The following is a 19,614-nucleotide window of genomic DNA, read 5'->3' on the forward strand; positions in this document are numbered from 1 at the left end:
CCAAGCGGCAGCTTTTCCGACGACGTAGTTGTGCTGGTGGATTTGCATGTGCTGGGATTGATACCAGCGACGGTGGTAGGGGCGCTGGCGGTGATGCTGCTGACGGTGGAGTTTGCCATGTGGACTGGGGCTTTGTGGGCTAATGGTTACTGGTGGGCCTTGGACTGGCTTGTGGCCCTTAGGTTCAGGTATACTGGTCTAGGTTTTCAAGTGGGTTGGATGGATTGGGTCTGTATGGCCCATAGTGCTGTTTAATTTCTGTTTGGGTCGCAAAAATCAGTACCTTAGTTGGAACCTTTTTATGTAAGTTTCGAGGTTTCTAGGTTTTTGTTAGAATAAAAGTGCGTGAATTTACAAAAGGTGAGTGTACTCAGGATTTTTTGGGATTTTATTCTTCTAGAATAGGGTTTCATGAGGTTCTAAGGAACGATTCTTTCTGTCGACCCCATAGGGGTGTTTCGTTTTTGTACTGTTTGCTGAATTATAATGAAATGGCTGACCTATTTCCATAAAAAATAAAAAATAAAAAAAATATAAAAAACCTAATGAGAAGTGGGCTCTTTTTCTTCACAATTCATATTTAAATATTATAACTAATTCTGAAAATCTCAACCGATAAACCACCACTAAAAGCACCGTGAAAGGAAGGAGGAACTTAATTTACTAACCCTGAAAGATGATCTTAGAAGCTTTTGCTTAATGCAATCCTAGTCCAAGAAGGTAGTATTCACTTCCACCATCGTTAACCATACAACAACCATTGATCACCTTGCCGGCTTGCCCTGCCAGTCTATTGTATCAGTAGATGTCAGATACGTCGGTCTTGCTAGCTAGCTATACTAATACGTCAGTATAAGTAGTATAGGTTTCGTGAAGGCAATGGTAGTATTGGGAAATTGGTGGCCTAGTTGTCGTATAGGTTTCGTGAAGGCAATGGTAGTATTGGGAAATTGGTGGCCTAGTTGTCGTAAGACATATATTCAAATAAAATTATAATTAGTCACTAATTGGTATCCAACTCTGAGCGGTGACAATTGATCAAACATGCGAAAAGGAAAATAACGTAAGAAAATGAAGGATATTAAACATGGTGGCTGGTATTTGTGGGGTGGAACTTCATCTATGCTGGATCCATTTGGTTGGGTTGGATACCCATCTGTACTTCTTTTGTGATGCGATACCCATCCATATTGAGATTATCAGGTCGGCCTGGTTCATTTCGGTCTAATGGGATTTGATTAAGAACTTGAAATTAAAAATGCCAAACCCCTAGAACTTCGATCACGAAATCCACCACTAGGAATATTAAAGGCCCAACCATGAAGCTTTTTATCTGGACTTTATCTACATATATAGCAGTCCTAACATTCTTTTCCACTGTCAAGACATGCATCAAGTTCTTGCATCGCATGCCATGTGATGACAGTCATGACACGAAGAAACCAAAAGCTTAATTTAATTTTGATTCATAAACTGCTCGATGCGAGCCTAAAAATGCCTACTTTTCCAGATCATTGTTGGAAAGAAGCAAAGACAAACAAATATCCCACGTATTTCTGGTGGGATACATAGACGGATAGACCCCTTTTGGGGACAATCAAATATAGCTATTTACAGTTAGCTGGTACAACTTCTATTGAGATTTGCTCCCAGCAAAGTATGCTAACGGTCCAACTATAGCACCATTTATGTATGTTGCAGGCTCTGAATGACTATAATCGGCTCGGTCATCTGGAAACCCATCATTCTGATTTGGACCTCCAACAACAGCTCCAACTAAGATGTTAGGATTTGGATTTGATGAATAGAAGAACGGTTGGAAACCGCCATCACATCCGATCGTTTGCGGATGACTATCCAATGAGGGCAATGAAGATCCTCTGTGGTGAATTCTCTTGGGATAGTAGGGTCCATACCCTACCATGTAGGACATCTTCAGAGGGTTTACCCCTAATATGTAATCCACCTGAATTTTTCATCAAGTCAGGCCATAGATCATGCATCAAGGGTATATGACATGTTATGTTGTCAAACTATTACTCACACCACATGCATATTAAAACAAACATTCATTCTGGCCATTACCGGATTTATATTGATAGTCTGATATTGACGTGTCTAACATCCCAACATGGTTTTAGAGTCGATTTACCTGTCTCTTGGCAAGGTTTCTTAAAGCGCTTGAAGTGACGACAAGGTTTCCACAGTTAAATGTGTGCTTTCTGGCAGACATGTACTTGGAATAGGTAGTGAGCAAGAATGTAATTGAGGTGACATATTGGAGGTTACTTCCAGGCAGCTTGTATATGAGCCCTCCTACAATTTTAAGGAATCCATAGTATTAATACCATGTATATCAGAAGAATGACTGTGTATTCTAAAAGTTCTGAACTGGATATCTGAATCTCTGCAGTACTTGTTCAGAGTTTGGCAGGTCAGGATTTGATTGAAATCTTGAACTAATTAGAAGTGGAAAGTAGAAACCTTTATATTTACCTTGTGTGTATTGTGTACTTGAAGAGGGTGAGTTGGGCAAAATGCCGCACATAAATTGCTCAGCTTGTTGTTTATACGAGTCAAAATTCTTGTCATTGTTCAACACAGCCCTCTGAAAAGCAAACCATTATGTCAAATTACCTAGATTTATAACTGAAGAAAACTTAATAGATGAAATCTGTTTTACATAAGCTTGGAAAATATGATGATCGCTTGGCATGGTATGAAATTTTACCCTTGATAGCAGAACATAAGCACCAGCAAATTTGTTATCCCAGCTGAAGATGTCTGGTGAATCACCAGCTCCCATGGATTTCAAGAAATTGAAGTAAAAAGCATCATTTGTTGCTCTAAGAAGCCATGCAGCACCCCACACCAACTCATCCTGATGTTTTTTTTACCAGAGTGAAAAGGTTAGTACATAATGAAAACATAGCATATTAAATATTTTCAATTATGATTTAGCAGGTTGACAACATATATATTTCAATTCTTCAAAAAAGAAACCCAACAAAGTAGTATACTGTAAAGCAAGCCAAAAGATAATATACCTTGTATCCAGAATATGAGCAGTAAAATGGGCAAACTGCAGAACCAAGTGAATCACTGTAGGCACCTCTGTACTGAATTGCAAATTGAAACACCTTCTTGGCTGTGCTCAATAGCAACTTCGAATATTTGGAGTCTACCTTTCGAAAAACCATAGAAGCAGCCGCCAGTGCGGCTGCCGTCTCTCCAGCAACATCCGAGCCTGGATTGCTTGGAGAGACCCAGTAAACGGTTCGGGACGTATCCATGTCTTCGGGCCTCTCCCAACACTTGTGGTCTATATTGGGGTCCCCGACCCCAACATAGAGCCTATTGGGTGTGGCTCTAGCACATTTTAGAAGATATGTTGCGGACCATCGGATTGCGGCCCGGGTACTTGCTAGTTGGGGTCCCATTTTCTTGCCATATTCAAGTGCTCCCCATGAAAGCATTGTGGTGGTGAAGGCCATTGGGAAGTTGAACTTGACATTGTCTCCAGCATCGTAGTATCCTCCAGTTAAGTCCACCTGCCCAAACAGTTTCACAACATTTCAATTTCAGTCCTTTTACTACTTTTAGTACTGAAAATACATAACCAAGGCAATGTTATTCTCATTCACTTACTTGTGCGAAACGGCCATCGGAAAGGCCAGAATTAGACCTCCAAGTGATTTGTTGGGCGGCGCCGGAGGGGAGCTTGCCTGACCTCTGTCCCTGGAAGAAGAGGATGGACTTTGCAAGGGCATCTCTGTAATTTGGGTTGCCTGCCTGGACTAATTGGACATTGCTAATACTGGAGTCCAGCGATACCAACACAGAGATGAAGAGGGAGAAGAAAGACAGAGTAGTAGAGGACATTGCCATTGGTACTTAATCTTTCTCAAAATTAAGAACCAATGTAAGCCTATCTAAATTAATGGTTATTATTGTTAAAATTCCAATGACTTTGTTGGGCTGGGGAGGCGCCTTTAAATAGGAGCGGGAAAGCCCCAGTTACCATGCCGCTAATTCTGGCTTTTTGAACAAATTATATAACTCCGTATTTTTCTTTTAGCTTTCGAACTTGACTCCCGAGGTTTTACAATTTTTTAGTTCATTGTGTGTAAGCTTAAAAGATGGGATACTATGAAAATTACGAAAGCAAACACAATATTATAATATCGATAATCTATATTTGTAAAAAAGAAAATTGATTATACATTAACTTCTCTAAATACGTGATTCATACTTGTACATTAAAAACGCAAAACTAGATTCTCTTGAGCACAATATGTGCTCATTCTGCCGTGGAGAATTAAAGTACATCATTGTCTGATCGAGGGTATTTATAAGAGCCTTGCAATTATCTTCTACTTTTAGAGTTTTCTTTAACTATATTAATGTATCCATATTTTTTTTTTATAGTGATAACTGAATGCAGTAGTAGACAACTTCATACCTGCATGAAACAAATCTGCAACTTGCGAAATTGGTATACTTGTGCTCTACTACTACTCCCTCTATAAATTTGAATATAAGAAAACTAATCATTATAATTAATTGTATATCTTCAAGTTGACTACGTTGGCCCTCAATTCACTCAACATGTCAGCCTCTCGAGCTTGTTTTGGGTGGATAAACCCTCCCTAATTTTAGAACAGAATGACTAATTTTCTGAATAAGCATGCATCAATATATTTGTAGCACAGATCAATCAGTTAGTTACTTTCTATTAATTAATATCATCCAACCTCCTAACTACCACTATCTACTTAAAATTGACTGAATTGTTCAGACAAAAGAAGAATTAAAACCATGATTGGATTCATGAGCATCATCATTCTCATGCATGTTATGCATTGACCACTCTTTCCCTTAGCCAGAAAGCCATACACATGGGTCCATACTCCATACCATACCAGGCTCATCAACAACTCCAACCAGTCACTAATGCATGCGAGTTTAAATTTTTAAACCCTAAAATGACATGGAGTCATGGACTATAAACAAGAAAATTAAACCCCTAAAAGTTGATAGAGGAATCTACTACTCTTAAAAAGCTTGTTCATGATCATGCGTGTTTGGTTTATGCCCGACCATTGAATACAAACGCCTCGTCGATGGAGAAAGCAAGTCCCTGATTTTAGGTCATTTCTAAACTTTATTTAGGAAATGAGAAGCAATAACCAAAAATGATTGCCAAAATAACTCCCACTTTACCGAAATTCCCTATATAATTCATTATTCATGTTTTCTTTTCCTTACAAATTTAGGGCATAATGGAGCCGCTAATGGCGCCTCGAAATCCCTTGGATGGCGCTAACAATTCGGCTCTAATCAATCTGAATGTTTTGATTTTTTTTTTGAAAGGCTGAATGTTTTGATTTGAGTTGAAAAACGTGTGTTGCTTTTGATTAGAGTATTTTATTGGGATCTTCCTTATCTACTTGTTCCTATGCTTTAGGACTAAGTTCTGTTTTTTATATATGTAGTTTAGAATTCCCATTAGACTTTTTGGGAGGAGTAGTTTCAAAACAAAGGAAGAATGTAGCCTCATTCTAACTTCTAAGACTTTACTTGTTCCTTTTTTTCAATTACATACTTTACTACTTGTTCCTTCACGTACTCGACTTGCTAATAATCCAATATATTGAACTAGTTCGATCGTAGACATGTTCAAATAAATCTTGCATGTTGAGTCTACTTGACCACCCATCTTGTCACACTAATTGGAGGGAGTTTTAGCTAATGAGAAGAGGGGCTCCCTTACTTCACAATTCAGAAAATTAATGCTACAGTACGTCCTGGAAATCTCAAACAGATAAACGAATATATAGTTTGAAACTGTGCCCTAATCCCTGTATTCCAGTAGTTAAGAACACCGTACGTATAAACTACATTATTGTGTAAAACTGTAAATGCCACATCGACAGATCGATCTGCAACCAAATAGCCAACATTGATCACCTTGCCACTAACACTACTCGCGAAACAAAGTTGTCATTCCGAGCAAACCAGAGCTATCAACAATTCAACACTATCCCTAAATCCTAAACCGAGAATTCCTCATATGTGGATTGAATAAATGAAGCATTGATACGTCACTTGGTTCAACTCATGATATATAATTATATATAGTATTACTCTAGCTTTTTGACTTAGCTACCTAAACTCAGATTGCAGACCACGGCCGAACTCAACGCTAATCCTCCGACGCTGCCTTTGGAACTCCAAGTCGAATAGGACGCTATAGGTTATTTTTATTACCATGCCAGTAGTAGGTCATCCAATAATTTTGGGCTACTGACCATTAATTTGTTTACTGAAGTTAGTAATTAATGCATGCCATTGAAGAGTATAAATGAAGCTCTGATTCTCTGAAAGCTTAAAGGTAGGATATTTCAGCTCTTAAATCTAATTCTCTATTAAACCAGCTGATTTTACTAAGGGAGTTAGTTAGCTTGCTAGCTTCATTGTGTCGTGACCAAAATGTCCTGATTCCCGGAAGTATAAAATACTTGAACCTTGAATACAGACTTTAGGGATATTTAACTTCATTAGAGGAAAAGCTAAAAAAGATTTCAGAAGCAATATCCCCAGAGAATGGATCGATCAGATACCTCTCCTAATTAAGCCCCCAAATCCGAATTAATCGAAGCTTACAGCTTTGTTGAAGTTTGAAGAATTCAATACGCAGCGTATAAACTTGAACTTCGATCGAGTTGAATGTTGTACGTCTTTTCATGCATTGTATCGTGCTTATTTTTCTAATTGCAATAATTGCCAAGCTTTCACTCAACAACGAATTTCATAGACCACTTAAATTTTGCTTCAAATTGAAGGTTCTAGTGGGTTGCTGCGGCCGCCAACGGACGTGGCGTGCACCCCTAAACACACTTCTTGCATTCCTAGTCAAATACAAACCTGGGGAATATTATTGTTAGATAAACTATAACCTACTGTCCTTGTTACTGTTGGCTGTTGCAAGATCCATTTCCTTTCACAACATATTGATATTTTGATACACCAGTACATGCACCATATTTGATCTTAAGTAGGGCTGTCAACGGGTCGTGTCGGGTTGGGTTCGTGCCGAGTCAAGGTATATGTTGTGTCACAAGAGACAAACTCAAACCCAACCCATTTATTAATCGTGTCGAAAATTTAAACCCAAACCCAACTTATTTATTAAACGGGTTACTCATTTTCAACCCGCTTAACCCATTTAATAAATAGGCCGTGTCGTGTTTGACAAAATGACCCATTTAAGGGTTGACACTGCGACCCATTTAACTAAAAAAATGCATAAATTGATTAAATTCACTAAAAACTCCATAAGACGAAGACTATAAATAATTATATATAATTCATAAATAATTAAATCCAATAATGATGAAGCAAAATATTTCAAATTGTCAAATCCTATGATCAAATACTCCCAACGTCCAAAATTTCAAGAAGAAGTATAGCATAATTGGGTTATACGGGTTCACTTCGTGTTGGCAGGTTGACCCGTGGCCGACCCGTTTATTAAATGGGTCATGACGGGTTGACCCGCTGCCGACCCGCTTTTTAATCGTGCGAGTTCAACCCGCTTTATTTCGTGCGGGTTTCGAGTCGTGTTATCGGGTCGTGTCGGAATTGACAGCCCTAATCTTAAGCCACACGAATGCCATACGCACGTTTGCCCTCATCAGTCAATTGGTTGCGTCAATTCGACTATTGAGTATGGGCATGACGTGTGCCAACCAACAATATTCATAAGGAATGGAGATCCGTAGAGGACATGGTGGGAGATATTACAAACGTAATAAAATGCGTAAGTGCGACAATTAGCCGTTTAGTCTTAGGCTTAGTTTGGGTGGCTTCAATTATTTAAAAAGCTGCTCAACAAATAAGTGAAACAGCCAAAAGTGTTTGGTAAAAAATTCAAGAGCAGCATATATTAAAATTTACATCATTTGATAGCAGCTTATAGAAGTGGATAAAAACAGTGCTAAATTTACTGCTTATTGCTATTGAAAACCCAACGAAGTGTGTGACAAAAAGTCCCTTTTAGGACTCTAATTAAGACTCTACAAGAACATCTGATAATTGATATCAACATAAGCTTGTCTAACTTGTTATCCAAAAAATAAGATTATCTAACTAGTACCTAACAGATTCTGTTAATCTGATAGAAGTGATGATATAGGTACAGCACAGTTACCCAGCTAGCTATCTAAATCAGGAACAGCAGATAATGTGGAAGAGTCCTGGTTTATCAAGGATTGGTCAGACGCTCGTTTCATCATGGTGGCCAATATTTGTGTAGTAACAAGGTTGATGTGTTCTTGAGTAATATTAATATCTCCAGCTTCGCAAGGATCAATGGAGATTTAGGTGGTGGATAGCTTTGGTAAAGTTTCAATGGAATACGAGATTGTACTAACTCACAACCCTTCTATAACTAGAATCATTGCTCAACAATCTAATAAAATTACAGCATTGCTAGCTAACATTGAGCAGCTCATATTGTTTAATCAAAAGTTGCAATCATTTAGCCAACTTCAATCTCTTATTAATTTGAAACCCAGTCACTGTCGATGGGCTTGCAACTAAGAATACACTATCCAGAAGAATTGAATTAAACTATGCAAAATTTGGTGCCAATCACAATAAAATACAAGCCAAGCACAACAGACAATTACATAACAAACCTTGCCATCTGTCATCGAAAAAAACAAACCTTGCCGTCCTCCAGAGCTGTTGCCGCAGTTGCCTCGCTATGAATGAGACATGGCATCCCAAAATCATTTACAAAACCAGTCTCCCCACTCTCCACACAGCATGGCAGGACTACTCTACAAATGCCATTTGCAAATCTTTTGCTGTGGGCTTTTCAACATTAGTGAAGGTACAACCATGCATGAGAAACTTATAGTAGATCCAAAAGGGGAGGCTGTTCAGTTGACGATTTGGCATGGCTGGACCGAGAGACTGAACTAGCACCCCTCCCTCTTCCTCTTCCTCGACCCACAGTAGTTGAAGGAGGTGGAGCAAGTCTAGGTGCTGTCTGGTCATTCTTGGCAGAAGCAAATATTGATCCTAGATCGGCTGAATTTTTATTTGTATAAGCACTTGAAGCCGGTATTGCCTGATTCTGTTTCATATATCCAAGAGAATCCTGGGAGCTGAAACCTGAGTTACCCAGACTACCAGTATTGGAAGTTGCATTGCCTTGATTCAGTCTTATTTGCTCAATAGAACTCTGGGTGTCGAAGGTCCAACTGTTATTGCTATTGCTTTTCAAGTTCATGCTATTTGATGTACTTGAGAGTGAATTGGAACCATATTTATTCGTTGGAAATCCCATTGCCCCATTGTTGGAAGGGCCAGAACCACCTACTGAGCCACTAGACCGTGGGGGCCAGTTGGCAAAAGGATCAATGTCATCAAAACTTGAAGTGGGTGACACTCCTGCATTTGATTTCTTCTCAGCATCATCAAACTGAGGGGTTACACCAGATGGTGCCCGAGGAGGCCACTCAATATCAACCGGGGGGCATGATGCGGCAGTTTGCTGACTCGATACTGCAGCTTGTAAGAATGAATTTGGTTGTGAGGAGCTTAATTGAATTGGTTCATTACCCATTAGGGTATTACTGGGGGTAGCACTATTTGTAGAATTCTGGAGGGAATTGGAAGGCTGCTTTCTAATCGGACCCCATTCTTCGTCCCACGCTGGACGGCTATTTGTAGCACTGGAAACATTTCCGCTTATGTTACTTGAGACTTGGGAATGGACTTGGGACTGGAGCCCATTGGCAGATAAAGATGGCTTTACCTCTGGGATTCCAGAATCCGTCACAGTAACCCCCCGTTTTTCCTCTATCTTCCTGAGATAAAAACAATGGATATAAGAGTACAATAATTCATAGTAGAAACTAGAAAAATAATTGGAAAAAAAAAAAAAAAAAACTCAGGAATTTCACCAGAGCATGCATGTAGGCATGCAGAGATTCTTTTTTTCCTTAATTTCTTTTCTGGTCAGGATGTAGAAATGCAGAGATTGAGAAAAAAAAAAATCCCACTAAGAGAAGCATAACACATCAAGGTAATACCTCAGAATATCCTTGACAAAAAGCATATACTTGGCAAACTGCTGAACATTTAATTGCTGGGCAGTAAGAAGTGGTATGATTATTGGGAGGACATGCTCTGCAACAAACTCTACCCCATGCTGAAAATGATGAATTGTGGAAAATAAGTTGTACTAATATCTGACATGAGAACATCAGAGTAGAAGCTACCAAAGGATACACAAATCAACTCCACAACCAGAATCAATATCGATAATTTTTACCTTCTTAAGGATCGAGTTTGACACGCCAAGAGTACACATAAGAGTAGGAGCAGAGCGGTCAACGGCTGTACATCGCTGAATTGTTTGCAAAATATCTAGAATAGCACGCTTATCAAGTGTGTGAATCAGTTCTCCTAAACAAAGCAAAGCATTGACTCTCACCTGACCAAAGAAGCAAATTTAATGTCATGTTCAACACTTGCATTTAGGTTAAAACAAAGAAAGAATCCACAGAAATAACATATTTCCAAATATTCAAGACGTATCTTCAACTATCATGGTACTACTAGCAATAAGCTTGGCTGAGCCCATTTTACTATTACATCTTACAGCTTAATAACAAATAGTATCACAGCATACCCTTCAATTCATACAAAAGATAGACTGCAGTTCTATCAGTTCATGCTGATGTATAAAGACGTCTATATCGGTTACAAGAAACTTTATCAAGGGAAAAACATTACAGAACAGTTTAAATGTAATAATTAAAAAACACTTTGTTTCCTTGCACAAAACACAAACTCTATTGATAAGCCAGAGAAAAGAATACAAGTATCATGGACTTACGAACAGAGAGAGAAAGCAATCCAAAATTTTATTCAAGAACTAAGGACATATCTAGATAGATGGGCAAACAACCCAAAACATCATTTCCAATATTTTAGGATCAGGAATCCAAAATGAAAACTAACTAGTTAAGGTCCTTAAGATGTAATAAATGCAGTTAAACCAGGACGAACAAGATGAAATTGCAAACAGATAGAGAAAGCGATCCAACATTTTACTTAAGAACTAAATACATTTTTAGAAAGATGGGGCAAGCAACCCGAAATGTCATTTCCAATAATTTAGGAGGATCAGGAATGCAAAACGACCACAAAGTAATTAATGTCCTGAAGGTGTAATAAATGGGATTAAACCAGGACAGACAAAATGAACTTACCAAAAAATTAAAAAAAAATTAAAAATAATAACAATAAAAATAAAAATAAATTAAAAGCTAAAATAAAATATTATACATACCGCAGCGACGGTTGTTTTCAGAGCTAGGCCATGAACGCGAGGCAAAATAACTTGTTTCACTAGCTGGCAAGAATGAAATATAAGACAACAAACATTAGTAGCTCCTCCATAAATATGTTAGATCCGCACGAAATATCCTCAAAATTGCTAAATGGTTACATCCCTGTTTCTCATTGTTCATGTACTAAATACATTTCTGTATCTAAGAATGAACCATACTAGATTAATCCTTGCAAAAAAAAAGGAGTAAAATCCAAAACTACAACTCATACATGGGCACTATAAAGTTCCACTACTGATTAACAAGGCTTAAACCTGGAATAACGCAAAAATTCTTTGTAAAAGCATCTCAAGCAACTTCTTTCTTTATCTTCTTCAAAGTTATGTTGACATTCTATAGTGCTGGGACAAGACTTCCCTCCTATCTATGTCTTCCTCTAGGATCAGCCCACCTAGGCAGGCTTTGGGTCCAAAAAGTGGGGCAGTGTGCTGCCTTACACTGAAGAAAGAAAAATAACTTGGAACTAGTGGTACTGCACTTTTCCTAATGGCTCCCACTTATACTATACCTCTCTAGTCCCTTGCAAAGTCAGACCAAACTCAAGCTCAACTCATAACTTATAACTTTAATATTTTAATTTGCTTGTATTTCCTTTGTAATAGCATCTTTGTCACAGCAGCTGTTTCTTTAACAAGATATATATATATATATATTAAAACTACAAATGTCAGAATATATCCTGCACAAAAGCAACTCGACAAACTCGTCTAATCAAATGACAAAAATAAAAACTTATACAGTCGGCCTCTGATGGGAATCCCCATCCCTTATTTAAAGTTTTCCGCTGACACATAGATAAATACATATGATTACACACACGCACACAGAGAATGACAATGCATAGTCACCTGAAGATCAAGTTTCTTAGCAAGGGAAGCAGATCTTTTCAAAACCTCCTCCTGTATGCGGGCATCATTCTCTTCATAAGCTCGAACAATCATGGGAAGGACATGTAATATCAAGTGATCTGGAATAGTCTGCAATTATAACATCACAGAATAAGAGGATAATAAATTAATGTAAAAACATCTATTACTGAGAGACTAGTACTGTAGTAGTCCAACTTCATTCTACAACCTGCCAGGATAACTAAAATTCATAGGCAATTTCACTAAATATACGAATACTTCAATTTGACAAACACTTGAGTTTTAAACTTCCTTCACTACATTAGGAAGAAAGAGGGATGAGCAGAGGCAAATATATTCTTTCACATAAGAGAAAATGAACATTGACATGTCTTATTAGGTTGAAAAGCTCAAGAAGGACCAAAAAAAAAAAAAATCTGACAAGCTGCTGTGTTGCGTAGACTCCAAATCCATTTCTATGCCTGATAATCAGAATCAATTTTCATGGACTGACCAGCAAGGGTACACAAACAAGAGCATAGGTATTGAATTACTAAACACGCAACCGATATTCTAAATGCCCGCTTACCTTGTTGATTATGAGATCTGTATGCTTCAAAAGCAGCAACAATGTGTCACCCACAGCCGTGCTCAGGACAGGAACAAGAGCTGGCAATGTAGATAGCTCGAAATCATCTTTATCCTACAATAAGTTTTAAAACATCAATTCACTTATTCCTATTGAAAAAACTAATGATTATGAAAGTTAAAGCCATTCACTATCAGTTGAAGCTGTGCTTAAGTCTAATGACATTATTTGGTTGGTTGGTGGTGTGTGTGTGTGTGTGGGGGGGGGGGGGGGGACGAGAACACTTTAGACTTGATACTTAATGATATCTTAACTATCGCGCTAGTTCTAAAATAATGTTGCATAATGAGAATAAGCAGCAATAACAAGTTACTGAACTTCATCATCATAGCTCCATAGTCATTATTGAAAGTTTGTAAGAAGAAATGGGATTGGAAACGTGGAATGTGAGCTATGTGTAGATGGGAAACAATTAGAGAGAAGAAATCAGGTGTAATGACCACATTCATCAGATGATACAGGTCTTTATTATTGGAACAATTATGTGATCAGACAATCAGTCTTTGACAAGCATGATCAGTTACAAGGCTAAAATTAAATTTGTAACAACAAATAATACTCTTGTTTGCACACTAGCTGTTGATTTCCATGTGCAAAGGTGAAGTAACTAGTACCTGAGACTCAGCAATCATGAGAACCATAGGCAGAATCATCGGTTGCATTACCAAATTCCTCAGTTCTGCACAAAGAGGAGGCAGTACCTGGACAAAAGATAATATAAACAATGTTCAATCACTGAAGTATGCAAAAACAGTTAATAACTCAAATGTTTAGCTCAACAGAATTAGAAACAGAAACAGTGATTATTACATAACACTAATGAGTAATGACTATTACTATAACATTATAACTAATTACCCTTATCTCATTACTGCAATTCATTTAGTTTCCATTCCTTGGAGAAAGTAATCAGACACATGCAGTAAGTGGAGTAAGTGGAGCTTTTTCTCATTTTTCATCTCTTAAAGAAAACGAAAAATCACAACATGGTCATATTTTTAATTAAGTTGTTGAAATTTTTATTTTAAAAATCAACATATATCAAAAATATCTAATACCGTCAAAATAGACTACATAATTCAATCACACATCATTCGATCAAACAAGAAAGAGCTCAAACCTTATAGCGCAATACACGAGCATCAAAATCTTTCCACATATCAGACAATGCTTTTAGGAACTCAGATTTCTGCATGTTATCCCTTTCCTGCAAGTTAGAAAGATTTATCAACAAGAAAGTTTCTATTATTGTCAATCTTTCAATTTTTTTTTTCCTTATATTTTTCAATGATAAAGTTTAAATGAAAAGGCATACGAGCATGTGGTCGAGAAAACGAAGAGCACGCAACCTAGTGTCATCCCGGAAAAATGGAGATCCTGCGAGAAGTAATATTATTAACACAATTATGAGCCAAACGGCAATAGAAGATCACTTGGATGTAACAAAACACTAACACAGCATAAATCAAGCATAACCAAAAAATTCAAGACATAGTACTACATCAGTTTCTGCAATCCATGAAAGCATTGTCTAACATTTTAGAGAGCTGTCTTTAGTTATTAAGCCATCAAAACCAGAACTCCTAAACCTGATATTTTCATAATGTGGATAATTTATTAATGCCTCAGGGCTTGTGAAACGGCAATGGCATTGCACATTATGACTTAATAATGTTCTACTCTTATAGCTTAGAGGAAACATGCTTTCTGAAAATATATTTACAATTTACACTTGAAGATGACTAGTTCATGGATAAGAACATACATTGGTAATAAAATGATCAATTATGATAAACACCAGTCTTCTACTATGTTCTTTTTCTCTAATCCTATCTTACATTACACCATTTCTTGTTGCGAGGTCGTATAACCTTTTAATGAAATTATCCTATTAGATTTATTCTGTAGTTTCTGAAAGTCTTTAGGGTTTGATTACTATTCACATTTACTTCATACAATTTGGTTACAATTTAGTACCATCATATTTTACATGTGCATGGTTATATAGGCTTTCTGGCATACTCAATTCGTTTTTGTTACATTGAAGGGGAATCGAACCCTGATCTAGCTTAATCCGAACCCAATTCCCTACCCTCCCTCACTACTTGGGCTCGTCTTTTGGCATACTCATTCATAATTCAAATTTGAGATTTACCATATATTACCTCTGTTTATCTTAAACTTCACTTTCTTTTATTTTACTCTAAATTTTTCTCTTAAGAGGACGTTTGCCCTAATCCACTGAGGAAGATGTAATAGAGTAAGGTTGACATAATTACCTGTAAAATCAATTGCTGATGGCCTGAAAGACTCATTTGTAGAGATCATCCTTTGCAAGTCAGGAACTAACTCAGGAGGAATAGAGGAGAAGGCTTCACTAGATAAATAACTTAAGGTATTCATGTACTGCAGAAACAAACACACAAATGAGCATTATTGCAGATACACAAAATCAAGAATCAAATTTGAGAGAACAATCCAGTTGAGGTTTTTTTGGGTAGAAATGAAGTCAAGCATGCCAGAAGAGGACTTGCTATCCTGGTATAAACACTGTCATTCCTCCCAAAAGGAATAGACAGTACAAGCTAGACAGTTCATTTTTGACTCTTTTGATAGCACTTCCAACATAACCAGAACAAAGTACACGATGTGTAAAAGTTATGGCATTTGAAGAAGAACAAGTCATGATTCATGGATCACGAATGAGAATAACTAGCAATGAAAATACAACAATATGTACTTTCATATACCAATTACAATAGCAACATTTGTACAGAAAAGAAGAATAGATATCAAGCGTACCATCTTGACATTATTGTGGCAGTCAAACAAAGGTTTGCGTGCAATCAAGTGGTAGGCAAGACATCCAAAGCTGAAAATATCAGAAGAACATCCGGCTGAAGATGCTTTACTCCTAGCAAGTTCAGGAGCAGTGTAATTCAGCGATGGCTGAAGTGGAAGTACAGAGTCCTCAACATCATACTCCTGCACAATCAATTTCAACTTATACTATAGTTGCTACAATGGCTCACAGAGAAAAATGTGAAATCGTCTTCTGTACGGAACTAACAAAGCTTAACACAAATACACCTAAGCAGTCATTGATTGCATAAAGAAGCATCATACAGCTCATAAAAGCATAGACCAAAACTCTTAACCATTTGTAAGGAAGACCAGCATGCAAGGATATATCTATTTCAAAGTTGTAGCAAAAGCAACTACAAAACTACATAGATTAAAAAAATAAAAAGGATAAATGTTTTCTCCGATTTAATTTTGTATCTATCTTCTTTCATCAATAATAAATAATAAATAAAAATAAAACATTCACAGGATCATCAATAAAACAATGAGAGAGAACCGCACATGACTGAGTGCAAATCATGAATTATATGCTGTATAAGAGATCCAAACCTAACTTGAATCCAAACAGAAAGTATGAATTCACAATATTGTCAAAATGAAAAGGTGAGATAGAATAACATAGTTTATTTACAAATCCTATCAAGGCTTAACTTACTGCATAATGAAATTCCGGAACATTCATATTGCCTGAGGCGTGATCTGTTGAGATTGCAAAACCAAATCCACCAAGCTTCCAAGCTCCACTTGATGTAATAAACACATTCTGCACATATATGCATTCACATTAACTGACATAGTCTATATGTCTAGAACCTCCAACTTGAAGAACAAGCACGAAGATTTAAATGACAAGAAAAGATCATCAAACATTATTAGAGATGACGTAACAAAATTGCAGTTATGACATTTTCCTTATTAAATCTTTTCAGTTTTCACAATAGTCAGACAACAATGATAGGTGGGTTGGGAGAACCTCAAGGCAAAACCCACCTTGTTTATTAAATAGAACTGGCAAAACAGAAGAGTAATATCTAAATGGAGCCTACCTTGCTCAACGCTTACTTCAACGAATTTTACAAGTGATATAAAAAATTTAAAAGAAAAAAAAAAAAAACAGGTAAAAGGTTTTCACCTCGGGTGATATAGCTCGATGAATAAGATGCGCATTGTTATGGAGAAAGTCCAAGGACTCAGCTATCTGGAGCAAACCATGCTTCACTTCCAACAAACCCATTTCCTGGAAAGAAAGAATCTTTTTGAGCAACTAGGATACAACAGGCTCAATAAAAAAATTACATGACAGTTAAGTATTGAATGAAAGTTCAACTGTTTCATATAAGAATATCTTTTACAGCATATTTTTCTCGGATGGATAAGTCCTCATTTGTAATTCTACTTTACTAATTTCAATGTAATGAGCCCAATCATATTAAAATTGCTCAAAACACTTTAATTCTCTCTGTCAAAGACAAGTATGATATGCATATTGAACATCAAAATGAACAGCCAACTTGTACAACTGTTCGTGAATAATCATTTCAAGGGGAAAAAGATAAAGAAACACTATAAAAGTTGGAGCTTAAGCATCAAATAGCTGGGCAATAACAAACATACAAAAGTGCAACATATTTAGCAGACATCGACCATCCCAATTTAGCAGACATCAACCATCCCAAAAGAAATAATGAAGATGTTTGGCATGACTTCAAACAAGAAGGTAAAGAAGATAAAATCTGTAGCTTAGAATAAATATTCTTCAATCTTCATTTGCTTTGCAATATTTTCATGTATTTTTATTTATTTCTTCTCTCTCTTTCCAAAACCTATTTTCTTCTTTTATCATGACATTATCCCTTTTGGTGTTGGTAAGTATGGGTTAAATTTAAACTATGAATGATGTGAAGCATAAACATCACTGAAAGATGTTAATTTTATGAATGGTCCCTAGAGTGTCATAGATACTTCAATGTTAGAATTAAAACAAAATAGCACTTAATCACAAGGCAATGGGCCATTGAATAGGTCAATTGCAGTTTATAAGAATCTAGATATTGCTTGTATAACTTAATCAATCTATGATGCCTATACATTTATACAGTGCAAGTAATACTCTAAGGTCCTACAACTCGAAATGACAAAATCTTCATGACCTTTTTTATACACTGCATTAACCATGTGATAATACCAAAAAAATGCTAATGTGTGACAAACAGTGTCTCCTGTAAAACCCAGTTGGTATCTCATTCAAAGAGGAAAAAGAAAACCTCAAAACAGAAATATTAGCAGGAAAAAGATTTTACTCAGTTCTGCTGAATGCAGCCATAACTCTACAAATTATTACAGTTTTACAAGCAAAATTTGCAAGCCAAATAAGATAATACCATGGTGCATCAGTGGGAATCTCCTAAATTACCTAGAAGCACCATGGCATATGAATGCACCAGTGCAAAAAGTAAGAAGCTTCAAAGAGGAATTTCTAAATTCCTAACAAACAAAGAACTCGCTTCACTTGAGTAACATACACTGCTAAAGAAGGCAGCAATCAAAATCGCATCAAATTAGACTGAGCATCGATTTATTAATTTTACTCAGATGATTACTCTCTAAATCACATCTCCATTCGGATTCAAACAGGCGTTTCACTGATTCACATTAAAGCAACTGAATTCAAACTAGCTTTCGAAATTCACACACGCATTCCCTATTCACTAACATTACAACTACTCAAACTCCAACAAACATAAACCGGCATTTGCAAAATCGATAGTAGAAAAGCTACCTACCATTCCTTTAAGCTCCTTCGGAACCTTGACCATATTCTCCACATTCCCAACTGCATTGGCCACAGACGCAAACAACGGCTCCGTCACCATCGCCATGGCATTCTTGTTCTCATCTAAAGCCTGCACCACGTGCACCACCCCGGGGTGCCTCAGCCGCACCAGCCTCGCCGCATCGGCCCTAATGATATCCAAAAAAGCATCCTCCGCCGCCTTGGACAGCCCGGCCCGCACACGCGCCTCCGAGAGACCCTTCTTATCCAGCACCCAGACGCAGACAGTGGGATACTGATGTTGGCCTCCGCGCGCGGCCTTGGCGGAGTAGAGTTTCCAGACCAGGGCGGGTCCGGCGGAGCCGATCTGGTCGAAGAGCTCGTAGTCCTGAAGAGGCCTGGGCCCGGCGACTTCCTGGACCGTCGTCTGTACCGTCTTCTCGATCACCGCGCCGGCCTTGGCCAGGGCTTGCTGTAGGGTCTTCATGTTCAGAGACATATTTTGGATTCAATGGGAATTGCAATGTGTTTGATACAAATTGAATAGTAAAGGAGAGAATTGGTGTCTGTGTTTGTTTGTATAGAGGTGTATAGGGAATTCTAGGGTTTTAGATTGAGAATAAGGAAGAGAGAGAAGGAGGAGGAGGGAGGGAATTGTGGTCAGATCATCGTGTGCTTTGCTTTTGTTCCTTCTCTCCAGTTGTCTGTGACTCTTGTCTCTCTTCTCTGGCTTTCGTTTTTTTTTTTTTTTTTTCTGAGAATGCTCGTGTGGCTTCTTTAATTTTTTTAATTTAAATAATTTGGGTTGAATTTTAAATATAGTTTTGGTCTTTAATTCTCTCTCCGTGCAGTTTGGTGCTGTTTTCCGTTGGCTTTTCTTGTAATTTTTCCTTTTCTGGGTTTGATCTGATTAATTGTTTGGTGATGAGTCGTGGCGGCTTACTTGGATAGTCGGTGGATCAGACTTGGGCTTCGCTGTCAAGTCTGAGACGTCCTGCTTTAGCAGTAGAATTGTGATCATAATCCATTAGCCCATTAATGGAATAG

At 37.4% G+C, this 19,614-nt stretch overlaps 2 protein-coding genes across 2 annotated transcripts; both read right to left on the reverse strand.

The window, feature by feature from the left end:
• Positions 1-1,450: 1,450 nt before the first annotated feature.
• LOC133738605 (endoglucanase 9-like) lies at positions 1,451-3,982 on the reverse strand. Its single transcript, XM_062166178.1, has 6 exons — positions 3,649-3,982; positions 3,048-3,551; positions 2,732-2,881; positions 2,497-2,608; positions 2,153-2,316; positions 1,451-1,966 (listed from the first exon to the last, which is right to left on the reverse strand). Exons 1-6 carry the CDS (start codon positions 3,886-3,888, stop codon positions 1,634-1,636), a joined length of 1,503 nt encoding a protein of 500 aa, XP_062022162.1. The 5' UTR covers positions 3,889-3,982; the 3' UTR covers positions 1,451-1,633.
• Positions 3,983-8,538: 4,556 nt separating this feature from the next.
• On the reverse strand, positions 8,539-19,333 carry LOC133736592 (SCY1-like protein 2 A). Its single transcript, XM_062164132.1, has 14 exons — positions 18,578-19,333; positions 16,927-17,031; positions 16,450-16,557; positions 15,732-15,914; positions 15,209-15,335; positions 14,245-14,306; positions 14,050-14,136; positions 13,544-13,630; positions 12,870-12,983; positions 12,281-12,409; positions 11,372-11,434; positions 10,349-10,510; positions 10,107-10,225; positions 8,539-9,881 (listed from the first exon to the last, which is right to left on the reverse strand). The coding sequence occupies exons 1-14, from the start codon at positions 19,064-19,066 to the stop codon at positions 8,921-8,923; spliced, it is 2,796 nt and encodes a 931-aa protein (XP_062020116.1). The 5' UTR covers positions 19,067-19,333; the 3' UTR covers positions 8,539-8,920.
• Between the last annotated feature and the right edge of the window lie 281 nt (positions 19,334-19,614).

This window comes from Rosa rugosa, chromosome 3 (assembly GCF_958449725.1).
Source record: "Rosa rugosa chromosome 3, drRosRugo1.1, whole genome shotgun sequence".
Lineage (NCBI taxonomy): Eukaryota > Viridiplantae > Streptophyta > Magnoliopsida > Rosales > Rosaceae > Rosa > Rosa rugosa.